Raw genomic sequence first — 16,036 nt, forward strand, 5'->3', positions numbered from 1 at the left:
TACTAAGCCATCTCTCCAGCCCCAGGTTTTTCTTTTCATCACATATATCTTGAGATAAGAGTTTACTATGTAGCTCAGGCTGTCCCTCAACTCACAATCCTGCCTCACCCTTCTGAGTGCTGGATTATCTGTGTCACCGTTCCTGGCTTCTCTTCTCTTCTCTTCCTTTCTTCTGTTATTGGATCTGTCTCTCTCGCTCTTTTCCTTTGTGTTGCTGTTGTCTTTAATTAAGGGTCTAAGCTTTTTAACTGCAGTTTTTTTAGAATTGGAGGAAGGCAAGACAGTCACTTAGTTAGTAGCAGTTGGAATAGTCTAATTTTAGCTCAGCTCCTAGACCTGGAGCACATGAGAACTTTTCACAATTACCTGAAGCTTCCATCTACCTGAGCATGTTTCGTGGGTTGTAATATAATATGGTCAGCCTATAAAAGACACAGAGTGACACAGCACTGACACAGACATGCGGGTATGAGGACGTGTGTGTGTGTGCGTGTGTGTGTGTGTGTGTGTGTGTGTGACACAGGCCCATGCTCTCTCTCATCCTTCTTTCTTCACATGTCAGTTAGTGGAGCTATAGCTCCTACCTGAGCAGACAGGAAGTAAGAGCGGTGAGGCCTGCTGGCGCCCCGAGCAGTGTCCAGTCCAGCACCCATTGTGTGCTCTCACCTAACTAGTCTGGCGTCCTACACCCCACCCCACATGCCATACCCCATGCCCCACCCTGCACTGCAAAGGTCCCTGCACAGCACCACCAAAGAAGCAATGTCACTGGGATGGAAGTGTAATGTTTTAAGCTCCTCAGATCTCCTGCCACCCGGGGAAGGTGCCACACTTTCTGGGCAAACTTCCTGGCTGGTTCTGATGCAAACTGTGGATGAGGGGGTCACAGACCCAAATGTCTTTGTTATCAGTTAAAGAAACGGAGGGGCTGGGGATGGAATTCAGTTGGTAAAGTGTTTGCCTGCGTGTATGAAAACAGGATTCAGTCTCAGGAACCACATAAGACTTAATCCACTCAGGTGGTGGGATATGTTATAGGAATTTTAAATCCCGGCCCAGGGTTTCTATCCCACCTTTGGCTTATTGAGTTCCTGGATAAAACACACACACACACACAGCCTTTATATTTATAATAAACCTTAATCAGCACAAGAGTTGGGCAGATACCTAGCCTCCATGCTGGTAGAATCTACTTTCCTATCAATACCCCCGAATCATTACTTACCACTTAATATGTTTCCTCTGGGCTGCCCTTAACTCCTATTGGCCAGCCCTCAGGGCCAGGATTTTATGGTTCAGCTAACCAGCTGATCAGCTAATCAGCTAGTTTCTCCTTCCTTCTGTCATTCTCTTCCTCCCGCCCCCAAGCCCAGGAAACTTAAACCCCACCTATGTCTCTTCTGCCCAGCTATTGACTGTTGGCATCTTTATTCACCAATCAGAAATAACTTGGGGCAGGGTCACAGGGGCTACAAGCAGACTTGGGCCCCCCCACACTTAGCATTAAAATAGACAATAAAAGACAAAACCTCAACAGTAAATACCTACGTCCTAGCACTTACGCAGTAGGGCAGGGATCATTTTTGGCTCAGTTATGACTCAGTAAGGACAGCCTAGGATATGTGAAAAATTGTGTTAGCCGGGCGGTGGTGGCGCACGCCTGTAATCCCAGCACTCTGGGAGGCAGAGGCAGGGGGATTTCTGAGTTCGAGGCCAGCCTGGTCTACAAAGTGAGTTCCAGGACAGCCAGGGCTACACAGAGAAACCCTGTCTCAAAAAAACCAAATAAAAAAAAAATTGTGTTTAGAAAAGAAAGCAGGCCAGTGAGATGGTTTGGTGGGTAAAGCTTGCTGCCAAGGCTGAGTTGCTGAGTTTGATCCCTTGAACCTGCACAGTGGAGGGAATAAACTGACTCTTCAAAGGTTTCCTTTGAATCTGAGGCCCATCGGAACATAGAGGTACAGCTTAGGGGAAGATAGAGCTAGTGCACATGAGGCTTTGAGCTCACTCCCCAGTGCCCCAAACAAAAGACGGAAATGGAGCTGAGGCCCAGGAATTTAAGATATGGTAACTTTATAACTTAGGTCTTGGGATGTAGGCAGAATTGCTTTTCCTTCTTGTTGGAGTCGTTTTTTGATCTTATGTTTGTGGTGTGCATTGTGCATACTGTGTGTGGGAATGTATGTACCCTTCATGATATATATAAAGGCGAGAGGTTGATGTTGGCTATTTTATTTCTAATTTTGTGTAGGGGGTACATGTGAGTGCAGGCAGGTGCCCAAGGAGCTGCCCAAGGTAGGTGCTGGGACTTGAACCTGGGTCTTCTGCAAGAATAGTAGGCATTCTTAACCACTGGATCAGCTCTCTAGACCTACCTAGAGTTGACCATTTCCGCTAACCAGTTAGACTGGCCAGCCAGTGAAGCCCTGGGCTCTGTCTGTCTGTTCCCCCAGCCCTAAGCATTGCGGTTACGTGTACATGCCACTGCACCAGGTGTTTGCATGCTTTCCAAACTCAAATCCTCAAGCATGTCCAGCAGACACCCAGTGAGCCAGCTCCCCAGTCTGAGTTATGAAAGATATAAGAAGATAATTGTTCTCCTAGTTCTAATTCTGCCAAGGAGTTTTCATATTAGGTGATGGATAAGTGCATAAAAATATATTCCATAGTGAAATTGTAAAATCAAGTGTGAAGTTCAGAATGGCTATATTAATTATATAGAAATTCACTGAGCTGTAGACATAGACTTTGGCTCTGGTTAATTTTGGTGTTTGTTTTATTTACAAGGTTTTTGTTGTTAAATAATAAAGCTTATAAAATTAATTAAAATTAAATATGCATGTCTATATATATATATTTTATACACACACATTAAGTTTACTGATTCTTTTCTCATGGGCTATTATGATAACAAAAGATTGCTCCCCAAGCAGACTGACCCAGATAATTTAATCTCAAGAACTTCAGTTCCTTAGAAAGCCTCCCTGAACTCAGGTCAGGCCAGATTCCTGCTGTGCAGTCTACATTTTATCATTTGAACCCCTGAAGTGTAAGTCTTCAAGTTAAGCCCGTGACTGATACCGTGTTTTCCCAATACTTGGCCCAGGACCTGACATACTGGGTAAATAAGACATTTACAGCTTCTACCCATGTGGTCCACTTTGCCGGTGGACAGAGCTAATATGGAGGTGTGACGGGGAAAGAGTGAAGATAGACCGGAGGCAAGAGTGAGCGCCTGCTCTGCTGGTTATCAAACTCAGGTTTCTCTAGTCGAGCCACGCGCGGTGGCGCATGCTTTTAATGCCAGTGCTCAGGAGGCAGAGGCAGGCGGATCTCTGTGAGTTTAAAGCTAGCCTGGTCTACATAGTGAGTTCTACAGCCAGGGCTTTGTCGAGAGATCTTGTCTCAGAAAAACAAAACAAACCTGACTTTTATTTCCTGAGCATTATGTATGAACACCACAGGCATGCCTGGAACCTGAGGAGGCCAGAAGAGGGAGCTGAATCCCCTGGAACTGGCCTCGCAGATGTTTGTGAACACCATGTAGGTGCTGGGAATTGAACCCAGGTCCTCTGAAGGGAAGCAGCTGTTCTTAACCACTGAGCCACCCATTGCTCCAGCGCCGTAAAACCTTTCTAATTAAAAGAGGAAAGTGGGCGCCACTGAGACAGCTCAGTGGGTAAAGGCTCTTGCGGTGCAAGCTTGGCATGAATTCGCTCTCCAGAACCCACATAAAGGTGAGAAGAGAGAACCAGCTCTACAAAGCTGGCCTCTGGCCTCTACACGTACACCAACGCACATGTACCTCATACACTATGTATACACACACATACACGCATTCACATACATGGGCAAACACATACAATAATAATGAATGAAAAAATGTTGTTAATATATCTCCCTGGATTTTATTAAACATAATACATGAAAGTGATGCCCTTCTTGGGACCCCGCTCACCCTATGACCCCCACTTCCTATGGTGTGTTACTAAGGAACAAAGGAGTTCTGAGGAGGACTGGGCTCGCTCCTGTGGGCCTTGTTAAGGTTAGCTAGATAGAGGCTGGCAGCTTGAAACATGTTTGCCCTTCAGAAACCCTGAGATAAGAATCACCCTTGGGGGCTGGGGGTAAAGTTCAGAGTATGGGCTGAGCATCCTGGAGGCCCTGGGTTCAACCCCAGCACGGCAACATGTAGAAAGTTCTCAGGGGCTCTCTCCTGCGGACAGGAAACAAGGAGAATGAAAGCAAGCTGCTTTCAATCGGTAAGGCCTCTTTTGGCTTCCTGGAAGGAGAGCTAAATAACCTCATATACGCATGTATTTCAAGCCAATGCGAGTCTAACAGAGAGTTGAAGTGTGTTTGCATGGTTGGCCTCCAGGAGCCTGATTACATCTTAACACTTCTGCTTTCCTGCTTAATAAGACTCCTGGGTTCTGCTGGGCAGTGGTGGTGCATGCCTGTAATCCCAGCACTCTGGGAGGCAGAGGCAGGCAGATTTCTGAGTTCGAGGCCAGCGTGGTCTACAGAGTAAGTTCCAGGACAGCCAGGGCTATACAGAGAAATCCTGTCTTAAAAAACCAAATACAAAAAACAACCCAACAAACAAAAAGACTCCTGTGTTCTATGTTCAAAAGCGCTTCTATTGGGCACGCTGAAAATGGGGTTTTGACCCCACTCTCTTCTAAAATCACTTCACTTCCCCACCCTTTAGTGATCGTGATCGTCACAAGCTGAGCAGGGTGTCATATAACCAGAAGCTCCTGGGTGGTCCTAATGCGACCTGCAGTGGGTTGTGTGTCTGAGAACCTAATTATACTTCACTGGTCAGCCACATGTGTTTAACAGCCAAATGGCGATTGCCCCTAGAAATTGCAGATGTGGGAGAAGGTTGGAGAGACTCCAAAGCAGGAGTAAGAGCAGCTGGGGGCTCCTTTCCCTCCTGCAGGGCCCCCAGAGCAAAAGGCCTGGCCCCTGCCCAGGGCATGCCGTTCCCTGCCCTGACATGTGACAGTGGAGCTAGCGAGTTACTCTGCCAGCACCTGTTGCGAAGCTTCTGTTGTCTGGAGAAGAGTCCAGAGGCTCCATTATGTGTTGATGATAGATGTTCTGTGGACTGCTCAGGGGTCAGGGTGGTTGGGAGGTAAGCTTGAAGATAGCCTGGGCTACAGGGTAAGACCTTATCTCAAGCCTGTGTGACCCCCCAAAGAAGAAAAAAAGCATTTCAAAATAGTAAACACAGGAAGTATTTACTGGAAACTGTACCCAGTGTGTTTATAAAAAGATAAAGGGGGGAATGTATTCTATGGGGATGTAGTCAGTTATGGGGGAAGGGTGTGCAGGCCCAGGCTGAGGCATCCCTTTCCCCTGAGGGACCAGCCACATGATGACAACAGTATAGTATAGAATAGAGTTTATTCAGGGCATGGGGAGGGGAGTTAGAGCAGAGGAGAGAGGGGGGAAGGGAGGAGAGGGCGGATTAGAGCAGGAAGACAAGAGCAAGAGAGAGGAGGGGGCAAGCAGCCCCTTTATAGTGAGTCAGGCACACCTGGCATTGCTAGGCAACTGGGGTGGAGCCTACCGGCTGTTGCCAGGTAACTGTGGGGTGGAGCTTAGACAGTGCTAACAGTAGCATTGGTGACTCTGAAGTCTGAGTTAGAGGAGGCCCTTCTGCTGTAGTGCATTGGTTCATCCTCTCCTGTGGTGGGGGTAAAAGTGAGGACGGTTGGGCCGAGCCAGGCCCCTTACCTGTGCTACCTGTTCATTCAGTCATCTTCCCTGGAAGGTGGGTTCACTCATTTTGGTTTTTTGGATTTGGTTTTTTCGAGACAGGGTTTCTCTGTATAGCCCTGGCTGTCCTGGAACTCACTCTGTAGACCAGGCTGGCCTCGAACTCAGAAATCTGCCTGCCTCTGCCTCCCAGAGTGCTGGGATTACAGGCGTGCGCCACCACCACCCGGCAGGTTCACTCATTTTACAGTTTAAAAAAAAAAAAGGCAAGAAGCCAAATCCACACAAAACTCATACACTTCGACAGGGGCTGCCACTCATACAGTGTCAAGTGAGGAAAATTTTGATGACAAATTTCTGGCCCTGGTGCTCAAGTTTACCACTAAGAGTTGGCATTCCTGGTTATTTGGCCAACTGGAGGTCGTCCATCATGGAAAACCGGTCATTTGTATAGTTTCTTCTTTTTCTTTTTCTTTCTTTCTCTCTTTCTCTCTCTTTCTTTCTTTCTTTTTTTCTTTCTTTCTTTCCTTTTTTCCTTCTTTCCTTCTTTCCTTCCTTCCCCCCCACCCCCCACCCCCAACACAGGGTTTCTCTGTGTAGCCCTGGCTGTCCTGGAACTCCTTACTTTGTAGACCAGGCTGGCCTCGAACTCAGAAATCCGCCTGCCTCTGCCTCCCAAGTGCTGGGATTACAGGTGTGCGCCACCACCGCCTGGTTCCTTCCTTCCTTCCTTCCTTCTTTCCTTTCCTTTCCTTTCCTTTTTCCTTTCCTTTTTCCTTTCCTTTCCTTTTTCCTTTCCTTTCCTTTTTCCTTTCCTTTCCTTTCCTTTTTCCTTTCCTTTCCTTTCCTTTCCTTTTTCCTTTCCTTTCCTTTCCTTTCCTTTTTCCTTTCCTTTCCTTTTTCCTTTTTCCTTTCCTTTCCTTTCCTTTTTCCTTTCCTTTCCTTTCCTTTCCTTTCCTTTTTCCTTTCCTTTCCTTTCCTCTTTCTTTTCCTCTTTCCTTTCCTTTCCTTTCCTCTTTCCTTTCCTCTTTCCTTTCCTCTTTCCTCTTTCCTTTCCTTTCCTTTCCTTTCCTCTTTCCTTTCCCCTTTCCTTTCCTTTCCTTTCCTTTCCTTTCCTTTCCTCTTTCCTTTCCTCTTTCCTTTCCTTTCCTTTCCTCTTTCCTTTCCTCTTTCCTTTCCTCTTTCCTTTCCTTTCCTTTCCTTTCCTCTCCTCTTTCCTTTCCTCTTTCCTTTCCCCTTTCCTTTCCTTTCCTCTTTCCTTTCCTTTCCCCTTTCCTTTCCTTTCCTTTCCTTTCCTTTCCTTTCCTTTCCTTTCCTTTCCTTTTTCCTTTCCTTTCCTTTCCTTTCTTTCTTCATAGTCACTGGTAACCAGTGTTTGTGGGGAAAGCTGACCATGCTGAGTCTGTGGGCAGCACAGATTCTGTGGACAGAATCCATCCAGCAGGACAAGCTGTACCCAGTAGCGAACCACCAGAACTCATCTGCACCCAGTCTTTGTCTCACCCGAAGGCACTCAGAAAGCATGCATAGCCAAAGTAGTGAACAGCACCGCTCTTACAGATCTGCACACTGGGGTGGGGGCGGGGTACAGTAAGGGCCCAGGACATGGACATCGAGGTTTGGAGGTCGTGCCTCAAAGCCCACAGCACCTGTGGAACCAGGGGGTTTGTCTGGGTGGCTCCTGTGTGCCCAGCAGCACACACACCGTTCAGGATGCGCTTCCATCAGAATCAGGAACTTGTATGTTGTCCCTCTCAGAACTTCCCTGGCTGTGATGGTGTCTGGTTCCGCCTGTCCACTCTTTGGTGCTAATAATCATTGCCTCTCTCTGACCACAAGGCTCTTGAACGCAGCTGCACCATGTCCAGTGAGCAGCCAGTACAGGGTGAGCAGAGGAGGAAGCATGGTAGGAGGAGGAGCTAAAGGAAAAATTTAGAAGGCTCTCTGGTCAGAAGTCAAGGTCCTATCAGTAGGACCACTAATCGTTTGCAATTTTTTCCCAGTGCCTGGGGATTGACTGTAGAGCAGGCCGGGCAAGAGCTGGGCCGAATTGCAGATAATCCTCTTTTGCGTTTTATTCTCAGACTGGATCTCTCTGAATTTCCAGGCTGGAATTGAATTAATAGGCCAGGCCTGTTTGTATTTTTAAATTTTATTATTGTTGTATATATGTATATAGGGTGTTGGTGAGTGCATGAGTGTGTATGTGTGTATGTCACAGAGCACACGGTAGGTGACTCAGCAGACTTCCTGGAGTCAGTTCTTCCTACCGTAGAATCTGGCAATTGTACGTAAGTCATCAGGCTTGTATAGCAACCTTTCCCCCAAGCCCCCACTGAGCCATCTTGCCAGCCCTAATACTTTTGAAAACAAGGCCTTTTGGTGTAGTCAAGGCTGGCCTCCAGCTCATAGTCCCCCTGTCTCTGACTCCCAACTGCTGGAATTACAGGCATGTGTTGCCATGCCTGGTGTCAGGACTTTAACTTTTATTCTGATTGAGGTATAAATCCATTGGAAAACTTTTTGGGGGGAGAAGTTAATCTGAAAACCATACTAAGTTTTTGTGTTAGATTCCCATCACCAGACAAATGAGATATATAAAGGAGAGAGGAAGGCCTTGAGGGGAGTAGTGTCAGACCATAATCCCAACACTTGGAAAGGCAGCAGGCAGGGGGCTGTCTGTGAGTTCAAGGGGAAAGGTTTGCTTTGCTTGAGGTTTTAGCCATTTAGCCATGGTGGTAGCTATGTCTTCTCTGGACCCTTGTGAGGTAGCGAGACAACACTGCTCTGTGTGTCTGTTAGAAACAGGCTCTCACTGTGAAGTCGTGCCTGGCCTCAAGCTCACGACCCTCCTGTTACAACCTCCAGTTGCTATGCAGACATGAGCCAGCCCACCCAGCTTGGGAGCAAAACTGTGTGTTTCCTGTGTGTGAAGCACAGAGAAGAGGGAACTAACTGGTCAGGAACTCAGTAGCCCTTCAAAGGCACAGCCTCCAGCCGCCTTGCTTCTGTCAGAAGGTTTCCTTTCTCAGTAGCACTGAGTGTCAGGGACTAAAACCTTTGACTCGTGCCTTTTAGAAAATGTCAGGATGCAAACTGTTACGAGTTCAAACAGAACTACCCTGACCGTTGTCTTGCAAGAAAACGGAAGAGTGCCAGAGCAGAAACAGAGACCAATTATATGACTTTTGGGATAGCTGAGTCTGGCCTTGAACTCCTGATCCTCTTGTCTTATCTTTTTTTATTTTTATTTATATTTATTTATTTATTTATTTTGGTTTTTCGAGACAGGGTTTCTCTGTATAGCCCTGGCTGTCCTGGAACTCACTCTGTAGAGCAGGCTGATCTCGAACTCAGAAATCCGCCTGCCTCTGCCTCCCAAGTGCTGGGATCAAAGGCGTGCGCCATGCCCGCCCGGCTTTGTCTTATCTTACCATTGGTATAGTCTGGGAAAACAAAACCTTGACCACCTGAATGAGGGAAGTGGTGGTCAGGATGGCTTATATCCTGGGTGCAGCTTGAAGATGAGGTCCACAGGATATATTGAAAGTTGGATATGTTTGTGAGGGTAGGGGAATGACCCAGTAAAGGACTTGCCATGAGAGCCTGAGCCAAGATTCCCAGCATTCCCAGCACCCACATCAAGTGGGGCAGAGCAGCGCATGTCAGAAATCCTGGAGCTAGGGACGCAGAGATAGGGGGCCTGCTGGCCAGGCAGTGTAACCAAACCCAGCGAGAGACAGTGTCTTGAAAAATAAAGTGGCCTGGTGTGCTGTACATACCTATAATCTCCGCATACAGGAGGCAGAGGCAGGAGGATCTCTGGGAGTTCAAGGCCAGCCTGGTCTACAGAGTGAGTTCCAGGCCAGATGTATCTCCGTGGGTATTCATTATGTGACCAGTTCCACACACCCACACCCACATACAAGCGTGTATACACCACAGAGACACAGAATCTTTTGAAAAGTGGCATGTATGAGGTGCCTCCAGTGATTTTTGACCCAGGAAATTTAGATGGGGAAGATTTGAGGAAAGGAATCTCCAGATCCCCATTTGGATTGCACATAGATTCTCTGGCTCTGTGTCTTGGTGTCTTAGTTAGGGTTTTACTGCTGTGAGCAGACACCATGACCAAGACAAGTCTTATAAAGGACAACCTTTAATTGGAGCTGGCTTACAGGTTCAGAGCTTCCGTCCATTATCATTAAGGTGGGAGCATGGCAGCATCCAGGCAGGCGTGGTGCAGGCAGAGCTGAGAGTTCTACATCTTCATCTGAAGACTACTAGTGGAAGACTGACTTCCAGGCTAGGATGAGGGTCTTAAGCCCATGCCCACAGTGACACACCTACTCCAACAAGGCCACATCTCCTAATAGTGCCACTCCCTGGGCCAAGCATATTCAAACCATGACATGCACCCAGGATGCCAGCAATTCCCTGCCTTAAAGTCTTGACATAGGTCACACCCTCCCCCCTCTGCATGCCCTTTGTCTCTGTTCTGTTACCCCCAGAACTCCCCTGTCAAGCCTCCCTTGGTCCTGGTCATCCCCAATACCCACCATTTTCTACTAGAAAGACTTACTCTTGAAGTTACTGAGACCTGTGTGTGTGTGTGTGTGTGTGTGTGTGTGTGTGTGTGTATGTGTGGTTTTTTTGAGCCAGGGGTTCTCTGTGTAGCCCTGGCTATCCTGGAACTCACTCTAGACCAGGTCTGGCCTTGAACTCAGAAATCTGCCTGCCTCTGCCTCCCACGTGCTGGGATTAAAGGCATGCACCACCACTGCCTAGCCTACTGAGACCTTTTAAATGTGTTCTAAGTCTCCCTCTGTTCCAGATCACCTGTTTATATAAGCGACATTCCTAGAGCATCTTCCTTGGAGGGGTGTGAGTGTGTGTGTGTGTGTGTGCGCGCGCGCGCGTGCACTTGTATATACCGAATGTTATGTAATCCAGATCTTCCTGCCTCTACCCCTACCCCCACCCCAAATGATGAGATTATAGGTATATCCCACCTAGTCAGGCTTGAGAAATAAATTTGTGTGGTGGTGGCTCATACCTTTAATCTCAGCACCTGGGAGGCAGAGACAGGCATGTATCTCTGAGTTCAAGGTTAGCCTGGCCTACAGAGAGAGTTCTGGAATAGCCAAAGCTACCTAGAGAAACTTATCTCAAAACCAAACAAACAAAAGATTGTTTTCTCTCTCTCTCTCTCTCTCTCTCTCTCTCTCTCTCTCTCTCTCTCTCTCTCTCTCTCTCACACACACACACACACACACACACACACACACACTCTCTCTCTCTCTCTCTCTCTCTCTCTCTCTCTCACACACACACACACACACACAAGGAACTTTGAACTTTTCCCATTGTCTTTTGTCATAGGAATTGGGAAGAACGTGGTATGCGAGAAGGCAGCGACATCTGTGGACGCCTTCCGGATGGTGACGGCATCTCGCTACTACCCACAGCTGATGAGCCTGGTGGGGAACGTTCTGCGCTTCCTGCCTGCTTTTGTGCGCATGAAGCAGCTGATCGCGGAGCACTACGTGGGGGCCGTGATGATCTGCGACGCCCGCATCTACTCCGGGAGCCTGCTCAGCCCCGGCTACGGCTGGATTTGTGACGAGCTTATGGGTGGCGGGGGCCTGCATACCATGGGTACCTATATCGTGGACCTGTTGACCCACGTGACTGGCCAGAAAGCCGAGAAGGTGCATGGGCTGCTCAAAACCTTCGTGAGGCAGAACGCCACCATCCGTGGCATCCGGCATGTCACCAGTGATGACTTCTGTTTTTTCCAGATGCTCATGGGTGGGGGGGTGTGCAGCACAGTGACACTCAACTTCAACATGCCAGGGGCCTTTGTGCATGAGATCATGGTAGTGGGCTCGGCAGGGCGCCTTGTGGCCCGGGGAGCCGATCTCTATGGGCAGAAGAACTCCGCTGCACAGGAGGAGCTGCTGGTGAGAGACTCTCTGGCTGTGGGCGCAGGGCTCCCTGAGCAGGGTCCTCAGGATGTCCCACTGCTTTATTTGAAAGGTATGGTCTATATGGTTCAGGCCTTGCGTCAGTCCTTCCAGGGGCAGGGGGATCGCCGTACCTGGGACCGCGCCCCTGTCTCTATGGCTGCCTCATTTGAGGACGGACTGTATATGCAGAGCGTGGTAGATGCCATTAAAAGGTCCAGCCGATCTGGGGAATGGGAGACTGTGGAGATGCTGACAGAGGAGCCAGATGCCAACCACAACCTGAGTGAAACGCTTCAGCGGAACAACCTGTGAGCCTGCACGTGCGCTCCCTCCCACGGGGCAGAGGGATCAGGGAGGGCATTGGGAGCTGTGATTGGCTAGAGCAGAGACACAGTGTCTTTCATTTAATAAATCAGCTTGGGGCCAGGGTTAGGAGCCAACTGAAGGTGACCAAGGAAAAAGCCCACCCGTCTATCATTGACTCCTCAGACTTGCAAGGCAGCAAATGTTCCTGCCGTCATAGCTTAGGCTAGCAGCGTGTGCAGGTAGTGCCGTAGCCTGGCCCCCTGTGGTTCTGCCAGTGAGCAGTGCCAGTGACGATCAATCCGTGGGCTCTACAGGCTGAGTTGTCATCTCACAGGATGAGAAAACCCAATAAGGAACTAGCTTGGTGGAGTCCTTGCAGGAGATGGCAAGGAGCCTTGCCTGTCCTGGACCAGGCATCCGAGACTGGAGAGGGCGGTGACAGGTCATCCCTTAGGGATCGTCCCCCACCGTCCCACGTGGTCTGACCCTTTCAGCCCCCTTGCAAGCCCTTCCAAGAAAAAAGGAGGTTTCTGTCTTATGCATAGCTCTAGGGAGGAGGGCCCCTGACTTGGCAGAGAGGAGACAAAGGGGAACTGTAGAACATCTGAGAAATGCCAGTAAATAAGTCAGAAAAAAAGTGACATCATGGTGTGTGGTCGTTTGTTTGGGGTTGGGTTTCTTTAATAATGGAAGGCTTGTTGATGGCTGGAGATCCCTCGTTCTCCTTTCTTCATGGGCTACAGAGCAGCTCTGAGCTTTTGGCTTAGCTCATGGCTCAATCCCAAAAGCCCTCCAGATATCTGCAGCAGAGAAGGTGTGAGGCTCCTTCTTAGGCTGCTGCCCAACCTGCCATTCCAAGAAGACTGCATGGGGAGCCTGGGGCCGGGCCCCCTAGCCTGGACGTCATGGAAGGGTCGTTTATTTTTTTAAGATTTATTATCTATGTGTATGTATGCGTGTCTGTGTTTGTGTGTTTGTGCGCGCATGTGTGTGCATTAGTGCAGGTGCCCAAAGAGGCCAGAAGATGGCATCAGGTTTCCTGGAGCAAGAAGTAGATGCTGGGAACTGAACCTTTAACTGCTGAGCCATCTCCAGCCCCAGGGTTGTGTTCTGGAAGCTATTGTGTCACTGGCTTCAGGAGAGCCCTCGGGGGAGGAGCGTAAGGAGGAAGGGGCCCTTGCCACCCTTTGGAACAGGTTTAACTGGCACTGTTTGAGTCATCCGGCAAACCCCCAGCTGTGCTGATTAGCTGGCTGTGTAGACAGGGACTGGTCAGAGCTGGGTGGGGACTTGAAGGGAGGACTCTGCCCACTTTGATTTCCTTGTCAGTCTGCTGGCTTATGAAGTCTCCATGAAGCCTGTTCTTTCTTCAGTTTTCCTCCTTCTCATCTGGACTCCTTGCCAACAAGGCCTTCGTCTTCCTCTTGGCCCCACTTGTAGAAATCTTTGGACCTATGTCCCTGTGCTGTCCTGATTTCAAACGTCGTCTTTGTGAGGCAAAGTAAGGGAGGAGTGCTGATGCTGGGCTGGGCTTCCAGAGTGAACCAAGTTCAAGGCCAGCCTGGTCTACATAGCAAGAACATGTCTCAGAACAAAACAAAATCTGTGTCCTTTATCTCTGACCAGGAGGAGCAGAGAGGCAGTTACTAGGTCAGGACTTTAGCTTCTGACCTTAAATTGCCCTTATTCCAACACTGGAGAATCTTCTCACAGACGCGGAGGCACTGACCTTCTGCAGCAGGATTCAGCCTGGCCTGAAGTATGGAGGCACTGCACAGAGCCCACCCTCAGGAAGCTAACAAGACTGCCCGTTTCTAGTCTGCTCAGCTCAGCTCCAGCTGCCCTTGTATATTTATATGCCAAGATCCTGTTGCTAGGTGGTGGTGGTGGTGGTGCACGCCTTTAATCCCAGCACTTGGGAGGCAGAGGCAGGAGGATTTCTGAGTTTAAGGCCAACCTGGTCTACAGAGTGAGTTCCAGGACAGCCTGGGATACACAGAGAAACCCTGTCCTGGGGGTGGGGGGGAACAAGCAAAAAAACAAAAACAAAGAATAAGACAAAAAAAAAAAAAAAAAAAGATCCCGCCTTAGCTGAGAATGGCCAGGAAGACCAAAAATGAAGAAGTAGTTTTTTGGTTTTGTTTTTTTGTTTGTTTGTTTTTGTTTCTGTTTTGTTTTTTTTTGACCCGGTTTGTGCTCAGAAAATGACTCCAGTGCTGGAGCAGGTGGTAAGTAGACATGGGGCGGGACTACTTTTATGAAGGCACAGAGACTTTGAGGGCATCTCTGAGAGTCTAGATCCAGACCCCTGACAGCTTTCCATCTCTCTGGAACAAGCACTCGCAGTCACTAAGAATGAAGTGATCTGAGCCTTTATGGCCCAGATACTTGCAGCCTAGAGCCCAGGGGTGAATGAGCCCAACTAGTTCCAGACTTGTCCTGCAGCGCCCCCTCCTGGAAGAAGGCAGCAGCTCCCAGGACTATACTTTCAGGTAGAAGTTTCTTCTATATTAGCTCTCTTTGATATACCCCAGCCAGATGAGAACTTCCAAAATACCTGTTAAGTCTTCGACCTTCAAGCAAATCCAGGCTTTTTACTCACCCAGTCATGATATCTGCTTTCTCCCTCCCTCCACAACTCCCTCCTAAGCAACCTCTCCATAATGTCAAGCTATGAGAGAAGCAGACCCCCAAGACACCACCGATCTGTGCTCGGAGGGACAGAACTCAGCTGTATTGTGTGTCATCCCCTGATGTGTTATCTCAGGCACTGGGTATTATTGGCTGGATGTACAGTGTCACCTTTGGCTATTTTCCTGATTGGTGGGCTTTATTTTATTTTATTTGTTTTTTTGTATTTTGGTTTTTTTTTCGAGACAGGGTTTCTCTGTGTAGCCCTTGCTGCCCTGAAACTCACTCTGTAGACCAGGCTGGCCTCAAACTCAGAAATCCACCTGCCTCTGCCTCCCAAGTGCTGGGATTACAGGCGTGCGCCACCACTGCCCTGCCCAGCTGGGCTTTATATTTTATAGTCATTACAGACTTCTAGCAAAAAAAATTTTTTTTCAAGTTTTAAAAACAAGCACATGTACAGAAGCAGATACACAGCGAGGCATGCGAGGGCACTAAGATGTGGTTCTCAGCATAAAGAGACAACATTTTATCCTCGGTCTGGGCTACAGTAGGGCTTGACTCCAGCTACTACTTAGGTCTGTGACCTTCTTTAGGCTACAGTAGTTTATCATAGTTAGGACTCCCGCTTGTTCACACCCCTCCATGCTTGTGCGGCCAGAGTCCTGCCAAGCCGTGCCCTCTGTTTCCACTGAGCAGCCCTCAGAGGCCTGTGGGCCTCTTCCACACCCAGACAAGCTCCGCCCTGGGTTACCTCAGGCCACAAAGGCTCTCCAGGGATAAAGCTTGTCTTGGTATCACTTCTCCCTAGGGTAAATGGCCCTTGCCCTATCATCCGTGCCCCTCCATGAGCATCTAACCATAGCAATCCTTGTCCTGTTGGCTCTGTTGGAATGATGCTGAGAAAGCGAGCCACGCCCATCATGCACCCTGCTAAGACGGGACTACAGGACTGGGCCTCAGGAATTGTTCTCTAAGCATGAACATGAACTGTCTTTGTAGTACCAGATCCCTGCTGCTCCAGCCCTGGAGCACAGAAAGAAGGGATGTTGCTACGCTTGAGTCATGCCACAACAGGCAAGAGTCCCTTGGTCCACAGACGGTGTAGAACTCTGCAGAGGACAGGACTCCAGAGTTTACCATAAAGCCATATCTCTGCAGGCATCTACTTAGGTCATAAAATACGGATGTCAAACTCAGTTATCTTAGCTGTGAAACAGCTCAGATCATGAGCAGTCATCCTCAGTAGGCAGGACTGTGTCTGCATGGTCCCTGGAGACAGTATCACCTGATGGAATCAGTGCAGGAAGTAGATGGAGAGACAAATGTCCTGACATTAGGGCTTGTCAGTGACCTTGCTGTGGGCCGGAAAGCATCTAGAAAAACTTGCAATGGAGGGAGCA

At 48.7% G+C, this 16,036-nt stretch overlaps 1 protein-coding gene across 4 annotated transcripts in view; it reads left to right on the forward strand.

Moving 5' to 3' along the window:
* The window catches only part of Gfod2 (glucose-fructose oxidoreductase domain containing 2), a 42,524-nt gene extending 29,881 nt beyond the window's left edge, over positions 1-12,643 (forward strand). For all 4 annotated transcript variants that reach the window (XM_052166756.1, XM_052166754.1, XM_052166757.1 and 1 more), the window contains one exon: positions 11,110-12,643. In XM_052166756.1, coding sequence (XP_052022716.1) covers positions 11,110-12,008 — 899 coding nt within the window. In that variant the 3' untranslated portion in view covers positions 12,009-12,643. The remainder of the gene's footprint in view (positions 1-11,109) is intronic.
* The last annotated feature ends 3,393 nt before the right edge of the window (positions 12,644-16,036 follow it).

This window comes from Apodemus sylvaticus, chromosome 21 (genome assembly GCF_947179515.1).
Source record: "Apodemus sylvaticus chromosome 21, mApoSyl1.1, whole genome shotgun sequence".
In the NCBI taxonomy this organism is placed as follows: Eukaryota; Metazoa; Chordata; class Mammalia; order Rodentia; family Muridae; genus Apodemus; species Apodemus sylvaticus.